The sequence below is a fragment of the Coregonus lavaretus genome (assembly GCF_964263955.1).
Source record: "Coregonus lavaretus genome assembly, chromosome: 4".
In the NCBI taxonomy this organism is placed as follows: domain Eukaryota; kingdom Metazoa; phylum Chordata; class Actinopteri; order Salmoniformes; family Salmonidae; genus Coregonus; species Coregonus lavaretus.
This window is the reverse complement of record NC_139991.1, coordinates 72,558,103-72,575,130: the sequence shown is the minus strand read 5'-3', so window position 1 is coordinate 72,575,130 and position 17,028 is coordinate 72,558,103. Positions and strand designations below refer to the sequence as shown.

Genomic DNA, 17,028 nt, shown 5'->3' with positions numbered 1-17,028 from the left:
AAATAAATCAGACAGTGTCACCAGCAAAACACTCCCACACCATCACACATCCTCCATGCTTCACGGTGGGAACCTTACATGCAGAGATCATCCGTTCACCTACTCTGCGTCTCACAAAGACACGGTGGTTGGAACCAAAAATCTCCAATTTGGACTCATCAGACCAAAGGACATATTTCCACCGGTCTAATGTCCATTGCTCATGTTTCTTGGCCCAAGCAAGTCTCTTCTTCTTATTGGTGTCCTTTAGTAGTGGTTTCTTTGCAGCAATTCGACCACGAAGGCCTGATTCATGCAGTCTCCTCTGAACAGTTGATGTTGATGTGTCTGTTACTTAAACTCTGTGAAGCATTTATTTGGGCTGCAATCTGAGGTGCAGTTAACTCTAATGAGCTAATCCTCTGCAGCAAAGGTAAGGGTCTTCCTTTCCTGTGGCGGTCCTCATGAGAGCCAGTTTCATCATAGCGCTTGATGGTTTTTGCGACTGCACTTGAAGAAATGTTTCTGTATGGACTGACCTTCATGTCTTAAAGTAATGATGGACTGTCGTTTCTCTTTGCTTATTTGAGCTGTTCTTGCCATAATATGGACTTGGTCTTTTACTAAATAGGGTTATCTTCTGTATACCACCCCTACCTTGTCACAACACAACTGATTGGCTCAAATGCATTAAGAAGGAAAGAAATTCCACAAATAAACTTTTAACAAGGCACACCTGTTAATTGAAATGCATTCCAGGTGACTACCTCATGAAGCTGGTTGAGAGAATGCCAAGAGTGTGCAAAGCTGTCATCAAGGCAAAGGGTGGCTATCTGAAGAATCTCAAATATTTAAAATATATTTTGATTTATTTAACACTTTTTCGGTTACTACATGATTCCATATGTGTTATTTCATAGTTTTGATGTCTTCACTATTATTCTACAATGTAGAAAATAGTAAAAATAAAGAAAAACCCTTGAATGAGTAGGTGTGTCCAAACTGTTGACGGGCTCCTGAGTGGCGCAGTGGTCTAAGGCACTGCATCGCAGTGCTAACTGTGCCCCTAGAGATCCTGGTTCGAATCCAGGCTCTGTCGCAGCCGGCCGCAACCGGGAGACTCATGGGCGGCGCACAATTGGCCCAGCGTTGTCCAGGGTAGGGGAGGGAATGGCCGGCAGGGATGTAGCTCAGTTGATAGAGCATGGCGTTTGCAACGCCAGGGTTGTGGGTTCGATTCCCACGGGGGGCCAGTAAAAAAAAAAAAAATGTATTCACTAACTGTAAGTCGCTCTGGATAAGAGCGTCTGCTAAATGACTAAAATGTAAAATGTAAATGTACTGTGGGTTTACCATCTTACCTCTTTATTTCAAGTTCATAGGTTTACATATACTGTAGCTGCTCTAATTATATGATTGCTCCAAATGACCATTGGGAATTCCTCCTCTTAGTTTTGCCATATGGAACACGATGATGGGGACATCTATACTCAGTATACCATGGGGGATAAAGCAGGTAATTAATCTATACTCTGTATACCATGGGGGATAAAGCAGGTAATTAATCTATACTCTGTATATACCATGGGGTTTAAAGCAGGTAATTAATCTATACTCTGTATATACCATGGGGGATAAAGCAGGTAATTAATCTATACTCAGTATACCATGGGGGATAAAGCAGGTAATTAATCTATACTCTGTATATACCATGGGGGATAAAGCAGGTAATTAATCTATACTCAGTATACCATGGGGGATAAAGCAGGTAATTAATCTATACTCTGTATATACCATGGGGGATAAAGTAGGTAATTCATCTATACTCAGTATATACCATGGGGGATAAAGTAGGTAATTAATCTATACTCTGTATATACCATGGGGGATAAAGCAGGTAATTAATCTATACTCTGTATATACCATGGGGGATAAAGCAGGTAATTAATCTATACTCTGTATATACCATGTGGGATAAAGCAGGTAATTAATCTATACTCTGTATATACCATGGGGGATAAAGCAGGTAATTAATCTATACTCTGTATACCATGGGGGATAAAGCAGGTAATTAATCTATACTCTGTATATACCATGGGGTTTAAAGCAGGTAATTAATCTATACTCTGTATATACCATGGGGGATAAAGCAGGTAATTAATCTATACTCAGTATACCATGGGGGATAAAGCAGGTAATTAATCTATACTCTGTATATACCATGGGGGATAAAGCAGGTAATTAATCTATACTCAGTATACCATGGGGGATAAAGCAGGTATTTAATCTATACTCTGTATATACCATGGGGGATAAAGTAGGTAATTCATCTATACTCAGTATATACCATGGGGGATAAAGTAGGTAATTAATCTATACTCTGTATATACCATGGGGGATAAAGCAGGTAATTAATCTATACTCTGTATATACCATGGGGGATAAAGCAGGTAATTAATCTATACTCTGTATATACCATGGGGGATAAAGTAGGTAATTAATCTATACTCTGTATATACCATGGGGGATAAAGCAGGTAATTAATCTATACTCTGTATATACCATGGGGGATAAAGTAGGTAATTAATCTATACTCTGTATATACCATGGGGGATAAAGTAGGTAATTAATCTATACTCTGTATATACCATGGGGGATAAAGCAGGTAATTAATCTATACTCTGTATATACCATGGGGGATAAAGTAGGTAATTAATCTATACTCTGTATATACCATGGGGGATAAAGCAGGTAATTAATCTATACTCTGTATATACCATGGGGGATAAAGCAGGTAATTAATCTATACTCTGTATATACCATGAGGGATAAAGGTAATTGTGAATCATTTCTCTAGCCTAACTGGATAGTCATATTGCAATTATACCATAAAACACTAAGTAATAGCCCACATATTAGTTAATGTCTCCTTTGTAAGTGTTATTAGCCTGATCCCAGATCTGTTTGTGCTGTCCTGCCAACTACTATGGTTGTTGTCATAGTAAACATGGTTATACAGATCTGGGACCAGGCTAAAGTGTAACTCCCACTGACCTGTCTCTTCTCCTTGCAGGCAGGGTTCACATTGGGCATCATCCTCCTGATCTCTATGGGACTGCTGACCCTCTACTGCTGTCTCAGAGTGCTCAAATCACCCAAGTCAATACGTAAGACCATCAGCAGTGACTTAAGTGTTTCCCCTACCCTTGTATATGTGGGACGGTGCCCCTCACGTGTCTTTCTTGCACCCCCCGTCGAAAAGTGTTTAGAGCAGGGCTGTCAAACATCTGGCCCGCTGGCAGTTTGAGTAAAACAAAAAATGATACCTTTTTTTAAAGAATTATTAATCGACATTGAAATGACTAAAACCAAATAGAAACTATTGAAATGATAATGGACCTACATTTATATAATTTTCACTCTGTTCAGCTTGCTAACAGTCATCGAAACGAAAGCTAGACAGTCAGGGAGCATCAAATTCCAAAAGTTGACAAGTCTGATGCCAGAGGGCCTGAATGTATTTATTTCAGCAACAGTTGTGATTGTATTAAATCGGTCACAAGTTTACGTAAAAAAATTACTTACTATAGATAAGTGCCTGACTGTTGAGAGGTGAGTTATGTGACATGGGATGATTGACAGCCTTCTTGTCCCCTCACATTGTGTAGAGTAGCTGTTGTCTGCAGAACATTGTGTAAAGTAGCTGTTGTCTGCATAACATTGTGTAGAGTAGCTGTTGTCTGCAGAACATTGTGTAGAGTAGCTGTTGTCTGCAGAACATTGTGTAGAGTAGCTGTTGTCCCCTCACATTGTGTAGAGTAGCTGTTGTCTGCAGAACATTGTGTAGAGTAGCTGTTGTCTGTAGAACATTGTGTAGAGTAGATGTTGTCCCCTCACATTGTGTAGAGTAGCTGTTGTCCCCTAACATTGTGTAGAGTAGCTGTTGTCTGTAGAACATTGTGGAGCGTAGCTGTTGTCTGTAGAACATTGTGGAGAGTAGCTGTTGTCTGTAGAACATTGTGGAGAGTAGCTGTTGTCTGTAGAACATTGTGGAGAGTAGCTGTTGTCTGTAGAACATTGTGTAGAGTAGCTGTTGTCTGCAGAACATTGTGTAGAGTAGCTGTTGTCTGTAGAACATTGTGTAGAGTAGCTGTTGTCTGTAGAACATTGTGTAGAGTAGCTGTTGTCCCCTCACATTGTGTAGAGTAGCTGTTGTCCCCTAACATTGTGTAGAGTAGCTGTTGTCTGTAGAACATTGTGTAGAGTAGCTGTTGTCCCCTAACATTGTGTAGAGTAGCTGTTGTCCCCTAACATTGTGTAGAGTAGCTGTTGTCCCCTAACATTGTGTAGAGTAGCTGTTGTCTGTAGAACATTGTGTAGAGTAGCTGTTGTCTGCAGAACATTGTGTAGAGTAGCTGTTGTCCCCTCACATTGTGTAGAGTAGCTGTTGTCCCCTAACATTGTGTAGAGTAGCTGTTGTCTGTAGAACATTGTGTAGAGTAGCTGTTGTCTGTAGAACATTGTGGAGAGTAGCTGTTGTCTGTAGAACATTGTGTAGAGTAGCTGTTGTCTGTAGAACATTGTGTAGAGTAGCTGTTGTCCCCTAACATTGTGTAGAGTAGCTGTTGTCTGCAGAACATTGTGGAGAGTAGCTGTTGTCTGCAGAACATTGTGTAGAGTAGCTGTTGTCCCCTCACATTGTGTAGAGTAGCTGTTGTCTGTAGAACATTGTGTAGAGTAGCTGTTGTCTGTAGAACATTGTGGAGAGTAGCTGTTGTCTGTAGAACATTGTGGAGAGTAGCTGTTGTCTGTAGAACATTGTGGAGAGTAGATGTTGTCTGTAGTACATTGTGTAGAGTAGCTGTTGTCCCCTAACATTGTGTAGAGTAGCTGTTGTCCCCTCACATTGTGTAGAGTAGCTGTTGTCTGTAGTACATTGTGTAAAGTAGCTGTTGTCCCCTAACATTGTGTAGAGTAGCTGTTGTCTGTAGAACATTGTGTAGAGTAGCTGTTGTCTGTAGAACATTGTGTAGAGTAGCTGTTGTCCCCTCACATTGTGTAGAGTAGCTGTTGTCTGTAGAACATTGTGTAAAGTAGCTGTTGTCTGTAGAACATTGTGGAGCGTAGCTGTTGTCTGTAGAACATTGTGGAGAGTAGCTGTTGTCCCCTAACATTGTGTAGAGTAGCTGTTGTCTGTAGAACATTGTGGAGCGTAGCTGTTGTCTGTAGAACATTGTGGAGAGTAGCTGTTGTCTGTAGAACATTGTGGAGAGTAGCTGTTGTCTGTAGAACATTGTGGAGAGTAGCTGTTGTCTGTAGAACATTGTGGAGAGTAGCTGTTGTCTGTAGAACATTGTGTAGAGTAGCTGTTGTCTGTAGAACATTGTGTAGAGTAGCTGTTGTCCCCTCACATTGTGTAGAGTAGCTGTTGTCCCCTAACATTGTGTAGAGTAGCTGTTGTCCCCTAACATTGTGTAGAGTAGCTGTTGTCTGTAGTACATTGTGTAGAGTAGCTGTTGTCTGTTGAACATTGTGTAGAGTAGCTGTTGTCTGCAGAACATTGTGTAGAGTAGCTGTTGTCTGTAGAACATTGTGTAGAGTAGCTGTTGTCTGTAGAACATTGTGGAGAGTAGCTGTTGTCTGTAGAACATTGTGGAGAGTAGCTGTTGTCTGTAGAACATTGTGTAGAGTAGCGGTTGTCTGTAGAACATTGTGTAGAGTAGCTGTTGTCTGTAGAACATTGTGTAGAGTAGCTGTTGTCCCCTAACATTGTGTAGAGTAGCTGTTGTCCCCTAACATTGTGTAGAGTAGCTGTTGTCCCCTCACATTGTGGAGAGTAGCTGTTGTCCCCTAACATTGTGTAGAGTAGCTGTTGTCCCCTAACATTGTGTAGAGTAGCTATTGTCTGTAGTACATTGTGTAGAGTAGCTGTTGTCTGTTGAACATTGTGTAGAGTAGCTGTTGTCTGCAGAACATTGTGTAGAGTAGCTGTTGTCCCCTCACATTGTGTAGAGTAGCTGTTGTCTGTAGAACATTGTGTAGAGTAGCTGTTGTCTGTAGAACATTGTGGAGAGTAGCTGTTGTCTGTAGAACATTGTGGAGAGTAGCTGTTGTCTGTAGAACATTGTGTAGAGTAGCTGTTGTCCCCTCACATTGTGTAGAGTAGCTGTTGTCTGTAGAACATTGTGTAGAGTAGCTGTTGTCTGTAGAACATTGTGGAGAGTAGCTGTTGTCTGTAGAACATTGTGGAGAGTAGCTGTTGTCTGTAGAACATTGTGTAGAGTAGCGGTTGTCTGTAGAACATTGTGGAGAGTAGCTGTTGTCTGTAGAACATTGTGTAGAGTAGCTGTTGTCCCCTAACATTGTGTAGAGTAGCTGCTGTCCCCTAACATTGTGTAGAGTAGCTGTTATCCCCTAACATTGTGTAGAGTAGCTGTTGTCCCCTAACATTGTATAGAGTATCTGTTGTCCCCTAACATTGTGTAGAGTAGCTGTTGTCTGTAGTACATTGTGTAGAGTAGCTGTTGTCTGCAGAACATTGTGTAGAGTAGCTGTTGTCTGCAGAACATTGTGTAGAGTAGCTGTTGTCTGTAGAACATTGTGTAGAGTAGCTGTTGTCCCCTAACATTGTGTAGAGTAGCTGTTGTCTGCAGAACATTGTGGAGAGTAGCTGTTGTCTGCAGAACATTGTGTAGAGTAGCTGTTGTCCCCTCACATTGTGTAGAGTAGCTGTTGTCCCCTAACATTGTGTAGAGTAGCTGTTGTCTGTAGAACATTGTGTAGAGTAGCTGTTGTCTGTAGAACATTGTGGAGAGTAGCTGTTGTCTGTAGAACATTGTGGAGAGTAGCTGTTGTCTGTAGAACATTGTGTAGAGTAGCTGTTGTCCCCTCACATTGTGTAGCGTAGCTGTTGTCCCCTCACATTGTGTAGAGTAGCTGTTGTCCCCTAACATTGTGTAGAGTAGCTGTTGTCTGTAGTACATTGTGTAGCGTAGCTGTTGTCCCCTCACATTGTGTAGAGTAGCTGTTGTCCCCTCACATTGTGTAGAGTAGCTGTTGTCCCCTAACATTGTGTAGAGTAGCTGTTGTCTGTAGTACATTGTGTAGAGTAGCTGTTGTCTGCAGAACATTGTGTAGAGTAGCTGTTGTCTGCAGAACATTGTGTAGAGTAGCTGTTGTCTGTAGAACATTGTGTAGAGTAGCTGTTGTCCCCTAACACTGTGTAGAGTAGCTGTTGTCTGCAGAACATTGTGGAGAGTAGCTGTTGCCTGTAGAACATTGTGTAGCGTAGCTGTTGTCCCCTCACATTGTGTAGAGTAGCTGTTGTCCCCTCACATTGTGTAGAGTAGCTGTTGTCCCCTCACATTGTGTAGAGTAGCTGTTGTCCCCTAACATTGTGTAGAGTAGCTGTTGTCTGTAGTACATTGTGTAGAGTAGCTGTTGTCTGTAGAACATTGTGGAGAGTAGCTGTTGTCTGTAGTACATTGTGGAGAGTAGCTGTTGTCCCCTAACATTTTGTAGCGTAGCTGTTGTCCCCTCACATTGTGTAGAGTAGCTGTTGTCTGTAGTACATTGTGTAGAGTAGCTGTTGTCCCCTCACATTGTGTAGAGTAGCTGTTGTCCCCTCACATTGTGTAGAGTAGCTGTTGTCTGTAGTACATTGTGTAGAGTAGCTGTTGTCTCCTCACATTGTGTAGAGTAGCTTTTGTCTGTAGAACATTGTGGAGAGTAACTGTTGTCTGTAGAACATTGTGGAGAGTAGCTGTTGTCTGTAGAACATTGTGGAGAGTAGCTGTTGTCTGTAGAACATTGTGGAGAGTAGCTGTTGTCTGTAGAACATTGTGTAGAGTAGCTGTTGTCTGTAGAACATTGTGTAGAGTAGCTGTTGTCCCCTCACATTGTGTAGAGTAGCTGTTGTCCCCTAACATTGTGTAGAGTAGCTGTTGTCTGTAGTACATTGTGTAGAGTAGCTGTTGTCTGTTGAACATTGTGTAGAGTAGCTGTTGTCTGCAGAACATTGTGTAGAGTAGCTGTTGTCCCCTAACATTGTGTAGAGTAGCTGTTGTCTCTAGAACATTGTGTAGAGTAGCTGTTGTCTGTAGAACATTGTGTAGAGTAGCTGTTGTCCCCTAACATTGTGTAGAGTAGCTGTTGTCTGTAGTACATTGTGTAGAGTAGCTGTTGTCCCCTAACATTGTGTAGAGTAGCTGTTGTCTGCAGAACATTGTGGAGAGTAGCTGTTGTCTGCAGAACATTGTGTAGAGTAGCTGTTGTCTGCAGGTGCCCAGTGTAGGTGAGGCTGCGGTCACACCATTATGCTACTGTTAGCACCTCGGGGCATGGTGCACTGAGTGATGTCATAGCCAGGCAGTCTATCCCCGGTCACACGTGGGACAGTACTTTACTGTTTTACAAGCCTACAGTACATGTTCTATTTTTTTTATTTTTTATTTAACCTTTATTTAACCAGGTAAACCAGTTGAGAACAAGTTCTCATTTACAACTGCGACCTGGCCAAGATAAAGCAAAGCAGTGCGATAAAACAACAACACAGAGTTACATATGGGGTAAAACAAAACAAAGTCAAAAATACAACAGAAATACATATATATACAGTGTGTGCATTCGGAAAGTATTCAGACCCCTTCCCTTCAACATTTTATTACGTTACAGACTTAATCTAAAATGGATTAAATTATTTTTGCCCCTCAATCTACACACAATACCCCATAATGACAAAGCAAAAATAGCTTTTTAGAAATTTGTGCAAATGTATGAAAAAAAAAAAAAAAACTTTGCTATGAGACTTGAAATTGAGCTCAGGTGCATCCTGTTTCCATTGATCATCCTTGAGATGTTTCTACAACTTGATTGGAGTCCACCTGTGGTAAATTACATTGATTGGACATGATTTGGAAAGGCACACACCTGTCTATATGAGTCAGTCCCGTGTAGCTCAGTTGGTAGAGCATGGCGTTTGTAACGCCAGGGTTGTGGGTTCGATTCCCACGGGGGGCCAGTATGAAAATGAAAAAAAATAACAATTTATGCAGTCACTAACTGTAAATCGCTCTGGATAAGAGCGTCTGCTAAATAACGTAAATGTAATGAGGTCCCACAGTTGACAGTGCCTGTCAGAACAAAAACCAAGCCATGGAAGCCGAAGGAATTGTCCGTAGAGCTCCAAGACAGGATTGTGTCGAGGCACAGATCTGGGGAAAGGTACCAAAACATTTCTGCAGCATTGAAGGTCCCCAAGAACACAGTGGCCTCCATCATTCTTAAATGGAAGAAGTTTGGAACTACCAAGACACTTCCTAGACCTGGCTGCCCGGCCAAACTGAGCAATCGGGGGAGAAGGGCCTTGGTCAGTGAAGTGACCAAGAACACAAGATTCTCTGCTCTGATGAAACCAAGATTGAACTCTTTGGCCTGAATGCCAAGCGTCACGTCTGGAGGAAACCTGGCACCGTCCCTACGGTGAAGCATGGTGTGGGGATGTTTTTCAGCGGCAGGGACTGGGAGACTAGTCAGGATCGAGGGAAAGATGAACGGAGCAAAGTATAGAGAGATCCTTGATGAAAACCTGCTCCAGAGTGCTCAGGACCTCTGACTGGGGTGAAGGTTAATCTTCCAACAGTACAACGACCCTAAGCACACAACCAAGACAACGCAGGAGTGGCTTGGGGCAAGTCTCTGAATGTCCTTGAGTGGCCCAGCCAGAGCCCGGACATGAACCCGATCAAACATCTCTGGAGAGACCTAAAATAGCTGTGCAGCGACGCTCCCCATCCAACCTGACAGAGCTTGAGAGGATCTGCAGAGAAGAATGGGAGAAACTCCCCAAATACAGGTGTGCCAAGCTTGTAGCGTCACACCCAAGAAGACTTGAGGCTGTAATCGCTGCCAAAGGTGCTTCAACAAAGTATTGATTAAAGATTCTGAATACTTATGTAAATGTCATATCAGTTTTTTCTTTTTAATAAATGTGCAAAAATTTATAAAAACCTGTTTTTGCTTTGTCATTATGGGGTATTGTGTGTAGATTGATGAGGGAAAAAACAATTTAATCAATTTTAGAATAAGGCTAACGTAACAAAATGTGGAAAAAGTCAAGGGGTCTGAATACTTTCCGAATGCACTGTACAGTCGTGGTCAAAAGTTTTGAGAATGACACAAGTATTGGTCTTCACAAAGTTCGCTGCTTCAGTGTTATGAGATATTTTTGTTAGATGTTACTATGGTATACTGAAGTATAATTACAAGCATTCCATAAGTGTCAAAGGCTTTTATTGACAATTACATTAAGTTTATGCAAAGAGTCAATATTTGCAGTGTTGACACTTTCTTTTCAAGACCTCTGCAATCCGCCCTGGCATGCTGTCAATTAACTTCTGGGCCACATCCTGACTGATGGCAGCCCGTTCTTGCTAATCAATGCTTGGAGTTTGTCAGAATTTGTGGGTTTTTGTTTGTCCACCCGCCTCTTGAGGATCGACCACAAGTTCTCAATGGGATTAAGGTCTGGGGAGTTTCCTGGCCACGGACCCAAAATGTCGATGTTTTGTTCCCCGAGCCACTTAGTCATCACTTTTGCCTTATGGCAAGGTGCTCCATCATGCTGGAAAAGGCATTGGTCGTCACCAAACCGTTCTTGGATGGTTGGGAGAAGTTGCTCTTGGAGGATGTGTTGGTACCATTCTTTATTCATGGCTGTGTTCTTAGGCAAAATTGTGAGTGAGCCCACTCCCTTGGCTGAGAAGCAACCCCACACATGAATGGTCTCAGGATGCTTTACTGTTGGCATGACACAGGACTGATGGTAGTGCTCACCTTGTCTTCTCCGAACAAAGTGTTTTCCCGGATGCCCCAAACAATCGGAAAGGGGATTACTCAGAGAAAATGACTTTACCCCAGTCCTCAGCAGTCCAATCCCTGTACCTTTTGCAGAATATCAGTCTGTCCCTGATGTTTTTCCTGGAGAGAAGTGGCTTCTTTGCTGCCATTCTTGACACCAGGCCATCCTCCAAAAGTCTTCGCCTCACTGTGCGTGCAGATGCACTCACACCTGCCTGCTGCCATTCCTGAGAAAGCTCTGCACTGGTGGTGCCCCGATCCCGCAGCTGAATCAACTTTAGGAGACGGTCCTGGCGCTTGCTGGACTTTCTTGGGCGCCCTGACGCCTTCTTCACAACAATTGAACCTCTCTCCTTGGAAGTTCTTGATGATCCGATCATGGTCCAAACACACTAAGACAGTCGTGAAGAGGGCACAACAAAACCTATTCCCCCTAAGGAGACTGAAAAGATTTGGCATGGGTCCTCAGATCCTCAAAAAGTTCTACAGCTGCACCATCGAGAGTATCCTGACTGGTTGTATCACCGCCTGGTATGGCAACTGCTCGGCCTCCGACCGCAAAGCACTACAGAGGGTAGTGCGTACGGCCCAGTACGTAACTGGGGCCAAGCTTCCTGCCATCCAGGACCTCTATACCAGGCGGTGTAAGAGGAAGGCCCTAAAAATTGTCAAAGACTCCAGTCACCCTAGTCATAAACTGTTCTCTCTGCTACCGCACGGCAAGCGGTACCGGAGCGCCAAGTCTAGGTCCAAAAGGCTTCTCAACAGCTTTTACCCCCAAGCCATAAGACTCCTGAACAGCTAATCATGGCTACCCGGACTATTTGCACCCCAACCCCATCTTTTTACGCTGCTGCTACTCTGTTAATTATTAATGCATAATCACTTTAACTCTACCCACAAGTACATATTACCTCAACTACCTCAACTAGCCGGTGCCCCCGCACATTGACTCTGCACCGGTACCCCCCTGTATATAGCCTCCCACTTATTTTATTTGACTTCTGCTCTTTTTTTCTCAACACTTTTTTGTTGTTGTTTTATTTTACTTTTTTATTAAGAAATAGTAGTAACCTGTTGTATTTGGCGCATGTGGCAAATTCTATTCTAACTCAATCAGCATGACAGAGTGATCTCCAGCCTTGTCCTCGTCAACACTCTCACCTGTGTTAACGAGAGAATCACTGACATGATGGCAGCTTGTCCTTTTGTGGCAGGGCTGAAATGCATTGGAAATGTCAAAGAGGGACTTTGCAATTAATTGCAATTCATCTGATCACTCTTCATAACATTCTGGAGTATATGCAAATTGCCATCATCAAAGCTGAGGTAACAGACTTTGTGAAAATTAGTATTTGTGTCATTCTCAAAACTTTTGACCACGACTGTATATCTGTATGCCAGGGGTACACGACCATGAGGTGTGTTCAGTTCGCTTCAACGTTTGCTATGTTACGCGACTGTTTTTGCTGAATGCCATGTTTCCCCAAAACAGTGCACACCGTTCTTCAACAGCCTTTGAGGTACTTTTGCTCCTGTGTGGTGGGTGTGGCCTGATCAATATCGAAACACGTGCAGCACACCATATGGTACCTTCCCTTTGGGCTACCATAATCTGGTCATTCAGTACAGGACCGTTTCCGTTGAATTCAACGTTGCACACCGTTCTGTCGTACTGAACACAATCCTGCTGCTTTTGTCTCTATAGTACTGAATGTTAAAATCACATACAGTGGGGAAATAAATTATTTAGTCAGCCACCAATTGTGCAAGTTCTCCCACTTAAAAAGACGAGAGAGGCCTGTAATTTTCATCATAGGTACACGTCAACTATGACAGACAAAATGAGGAAAAAAAATCCAGAAAATCACATTGTAGGATTTTTAATGAATTTATTTGCAAATTTTGGTGGAAAATAAGTATTTGGTCAATAACAAAAGTTTCTCAATACTTTGTTATATACCCTTTGTTGGCAATGACACAGGTCAAACGTTTTCTGTAAGTCTTCACAAGGTCTTCACACACTGTTGCTGGTATTTTGGCCCATTCCTCCATGCAGATCTCCCCTAGAGCAGTGATGTTTTGGGGCTGTCGCTGGGCAACACGGACTTTCAACTCCCTCCAAAGATTTTCTATGGGGTTGAGATCTGGAGACTGGCTAGGCCACTCCAGGACCTTGAAATGCTTCTTACGAAGCCACTCCTTCGTTGCCCGGGCGGTGTGTTTGGGATCATTGTCATGCTGAAAGACCCAGCCACGTTTAATCTTCAATGCCCTTGCTGATGGAAGGAGGTTTTCACTCAAAATCTCACAATACATGGCCCCATTCATTCTTTCCTTTACACGGATCAGTCGTCCTGGTCCCTTTTGCAGAAAAACAGCCCCAAAGCATGATGTTTCCACCCACATGCTTCACAGTAGGTATGGTGTTCTTTGGATGCAACTCAGCATTCTTTGTCCTCCAAACACGACGAGTTGAGTTTTTACCAAAAAGTTATATTTTGGTTTCATCTGACCATATGACATTCTCCCAATCCTCTTCTGGATCATCCAAATGCACTCTAGCAAACTTCAGACGGGCCTGGACATGTACTGGCTTAAGCAGAGGGACACGTCTGGCACTGCAGGATTTGAGTCCCTGGCGGCGTAGTGTGTTACTGATGGTAGGCTTTGTTACTTTGGTCCCAGCTCTCTGCAGGTCATTCACTAGGCCCCCCCGTGTGGTTCTGGGATTTTTGCTCACCGTTCTTGTGATCATTTTGACCCTTGCGTGGAGCCCCAGATCGAGGGAGATTGTCAGTGGTCTTGTATGTCTTCCATTTCGTAATAATTGTTCCCACAGTTGATTTCTTCAAACCAAGCTGCTTACCTATTGCAGATTCAGTCTTCCCAGCCTGGTGCAGGTCTACAATTTTGTTTCTGGTGTCCTTTGACAGCTCTTTGGTCTTGGCCATAGTGGAGTTTGGAGTGTGACTGTTTGAGGTTGTGGAGAGGTGTCTTTTATACTGATAACAAGTTCAAACAGGTGCCATTAATACAGGTAACAAGTGGAGGACAGAGGAGCCTCTTAAAGAAGAAGTTACAGGTCTGTGAGAGCCAGAAATCTTGCTTGTTTGTAGGTGACCAAATACTTATTTTCCACCATAATTTGCAAATAAATTCATAAAAAATCCTACAATGTGATTTTCTGGAGAAAAAAATTCTCAATTTGTCTGTCATAGTTGACGTGTACCTATGATGAAAATTACAGGCCTCTCTCATCTTTTTAAGTGGGAGAACTTGCACAATTGGTGGCTGACTAAATACTTTTTTCCCCCACTGTAGTACCTGGGGACTGTTCAGGAGGGGGCGACTTTACTGAACTTTCAGGAAGAAATGTATTATGCAGATCAGGTATTGAATGTTTGTCATGTAGAATTGTGAGTCATGTCAGCTGTACACATTACATTTCTTCCTGCAATGTTGTGAATGTTTCACGCCAATGAACACCCCTGGTTACCCAGCCAGGTCAAGATGGCGAGAAAAAAAAAAAAAAAAAAACTGAAGGCAAGAGGAAAACCAGCAGACAGTGGCCCGCGGGGACCCTTTCATTGTCCACCCATTTTACTGACTTTAAACATATCCTATTGGTTTGTCTCTGTTTTTTGCAGCGTACGTCGACACGTCTGACTGGGAGTTTCCTGATGTGTGTAAATATTACTTTGGGAAGTTTGGCCAGTGGTCCAGTCTGCTGTTCTCCATGGTGTCACTCATCGGTGCTATGGTGGTCTACTGGGTCCTTATGTCCAACTTCCTCTTCAACACGGGCAAATTCATCTACAGTACGTCATCCTCTATAACTGTAAACTATCAATTCATCTACAGTACGTCATCCTCTATAACTATAAACGATCAATTCATCTACAGTAAGTCATCCTCTATAACTATAAACGATCAATTCATCTACAGTACGTCATCCTCTATAACTATCAATTCATCTACAGTACGTCATCCTCAATAACTATAAACGATCAATTCATCTACAGTACGTCATCCTCTATAACTATAAACGATCAATTCATCTACAGTACGTCATCCTCTATAACTATAAACTATCAATTCATCTACAGTACGTCATCCTCTATAACTATAAACGATCAATTCATCTACAGTAAGTCATCCTCTATAACTATAAACGATCAATTCATCTACAGTACGTCATCCTCTATAACTATCAATTCATCTACAGTACGTCATCCTCTATAACTATAAACGATCAATTCATCTACAGTACGTCATCCTCTATAACTATAAACGATCAATTCATCTACAGTACGTCATCCTCTATAACTATAAACTATCAATTCATCTACAGTACGTCATCCTCTATAACTATAAACTATCAATTCATCTACAGTAAGTCATCCTCTATAATAGGGGTGTGCCGACATGGTCATACTCATAATCGTATCCGTAAATTGACAGATGCTACTCGTGATCGGGGGAAAAACAGAAGTGTTTTAATATGCCTAGTAGATGTAGGCGAAATACCTCCCTGCATGTTCTCAATGCAATAAAGCTGCAGATTAGGAGCAGTGCGTGGAGTGGTGGGTGCACAGTTTAAGTCGGAAGTTTACATACACCTTAGCCAAATACATTTAAACTCAGGTTTTCACAATTCCTGACATTTAATCCTAGTAAAAATTCCCCTTAGGTCAGTTAGGATCACCACTTTATTTTAAGAATGTGAAATGTCTGATTTATTTCAACTTTTATTTCTTTCATCACATTCCCAGTGGGTCAGAAGTTTACATACACTCAATTAGCATTTGGTAGCATTGGCTTTAAATTGTTTAACTTGGGTCAAACGTTTCGGGTAGCCTTCCACAAGCTTCCCACAATAAGTTGGGTGAATTTTGGCCCATTCCTCCTGACAGAGCTGGTGTAACTGAGTCAGGTTTGTAGGCCTCCTTGCTCGCACACGCTTTTTCAGTTCTGCCCACAAATGTTCTATAGGATTGAGGTCAGGGCTTTGGGATGGCCACTCCAATACCTTGACTTTGTTGTCCTTAAGCCATTTTGCCACAACTTTGGAAGTATGCTTGGGGTCATTGTCCATTTAGAAGACCCATTTGTGACCAAGCTTTAACTTCCTGACTGATGTCTTGAGATGTTGCTTCAATATATCCACATAATTTTCCTTCCTCATGATGCCATCTATTTTATGAAGTGCACCTGTCCCTCCTGCAGCAAAGCACCCCCACAGCATGATGCTGCCACCCCTGTGCTTCACGGTTGGGATGGTGTTCTTCGGCACAGAGCATATGAGCGGAGTGGAGCGGGAGCGAGCGTGGAGCGTGAGCGGACGGATTTTGAACAGAGCGCAGAGCGGCATTTTTAAAAGGACGGAGCGTCGCCCTATGTCCCGCTCCAATTTCGCTCGCTCACACCAAGAGTCTGAAGCATGCTCAAGCCTGACCCAGAATCCATCTGTTTAATTTAATTTGTCGTCCAAGAATTTGTATTTTATAGAGCGAGGAGCAGCAGCAGCAACAAGAGAAAAGCGTTGAGGAATTCAAAAGTTTATTCACTGCAGGCAAAGGCCCAACCATAACAAGGGAGAGAAAAAGAGAGCTGGATGTAGCATTTTTAAAAATGATTTTCATGGACTATGAACCGCTGAGTAAAGGAGAACGCGAAGGGATGCAACACTTCGCCAGCGCAGCTCAACCGGGCTACACCCCCCCCCCCCAAGAAACTATGATAAATCAGTACTTTACTTTGTCAAATTTACATCTGAGATGCCCCATTCACATGCTTCAGCTGGCGATCAAAAACGCTGTTAACGAGCACGACAACATTAATAGGCTGTTAGTGAAAGTCGGGCACCTGGTGAAAAGTGTACGCAAGAGCACAGAGGAAACCGACCAATTAGGTGTCCGCCCCACAAATGCCTGCGCCATTCGATGGAGCATTCAGCTGCGGATGATTCAGTCGTTCATCCGGTTGTTCCAAAAAGACCCGTTATGGCAAAACAAACTCAAGTCTAATGTTGCTAACATCACCCTGAATCAAGTACGGCAGCTGACGCACCTTGTCCGTGTGCTGACACCACTAGCAGACCTCACAGACAAAATGCAGAAGGAGCTGGGGAACCTGGGGATGATCCTCCCTGCTGTCACAGAAATCAAATCCCTGCTCACCGATTACACT

At 42.8% G+C, this 17,028-nt stretch overlaps 1 protein-coding gene across 2 annotated transcripts in view; it reads left to right on the top strand.

Annotated features, from left to right (window-relative positions):
* slc38a9 (solute carrier family 38 member 9) overlaps positions 1-17,028 on the top strand; it is a 47,732-nt gene that overhangs the window by 16,020 nt on the left and 14,684 nt on the right. For both annotated transcript variants that reach the window (XM_084159997.1, XM_084159998.1), the window contains exons 5-7: positions 1,432-1,495; positions 3,053-3,146; positions 14,487-14,657. In XM_084159997.1, the coding sequence (XP_084016123.1) occupies positions 1,432-1,495; positions 3,053-3,146; positions 14,487-14,657 (329 nt within the window). The remainder of the gene's footprint in view (positions 1-1,431; positions 1,496-3,052; positions 3,147-14,486; positions 14,658-17,028) is intronic.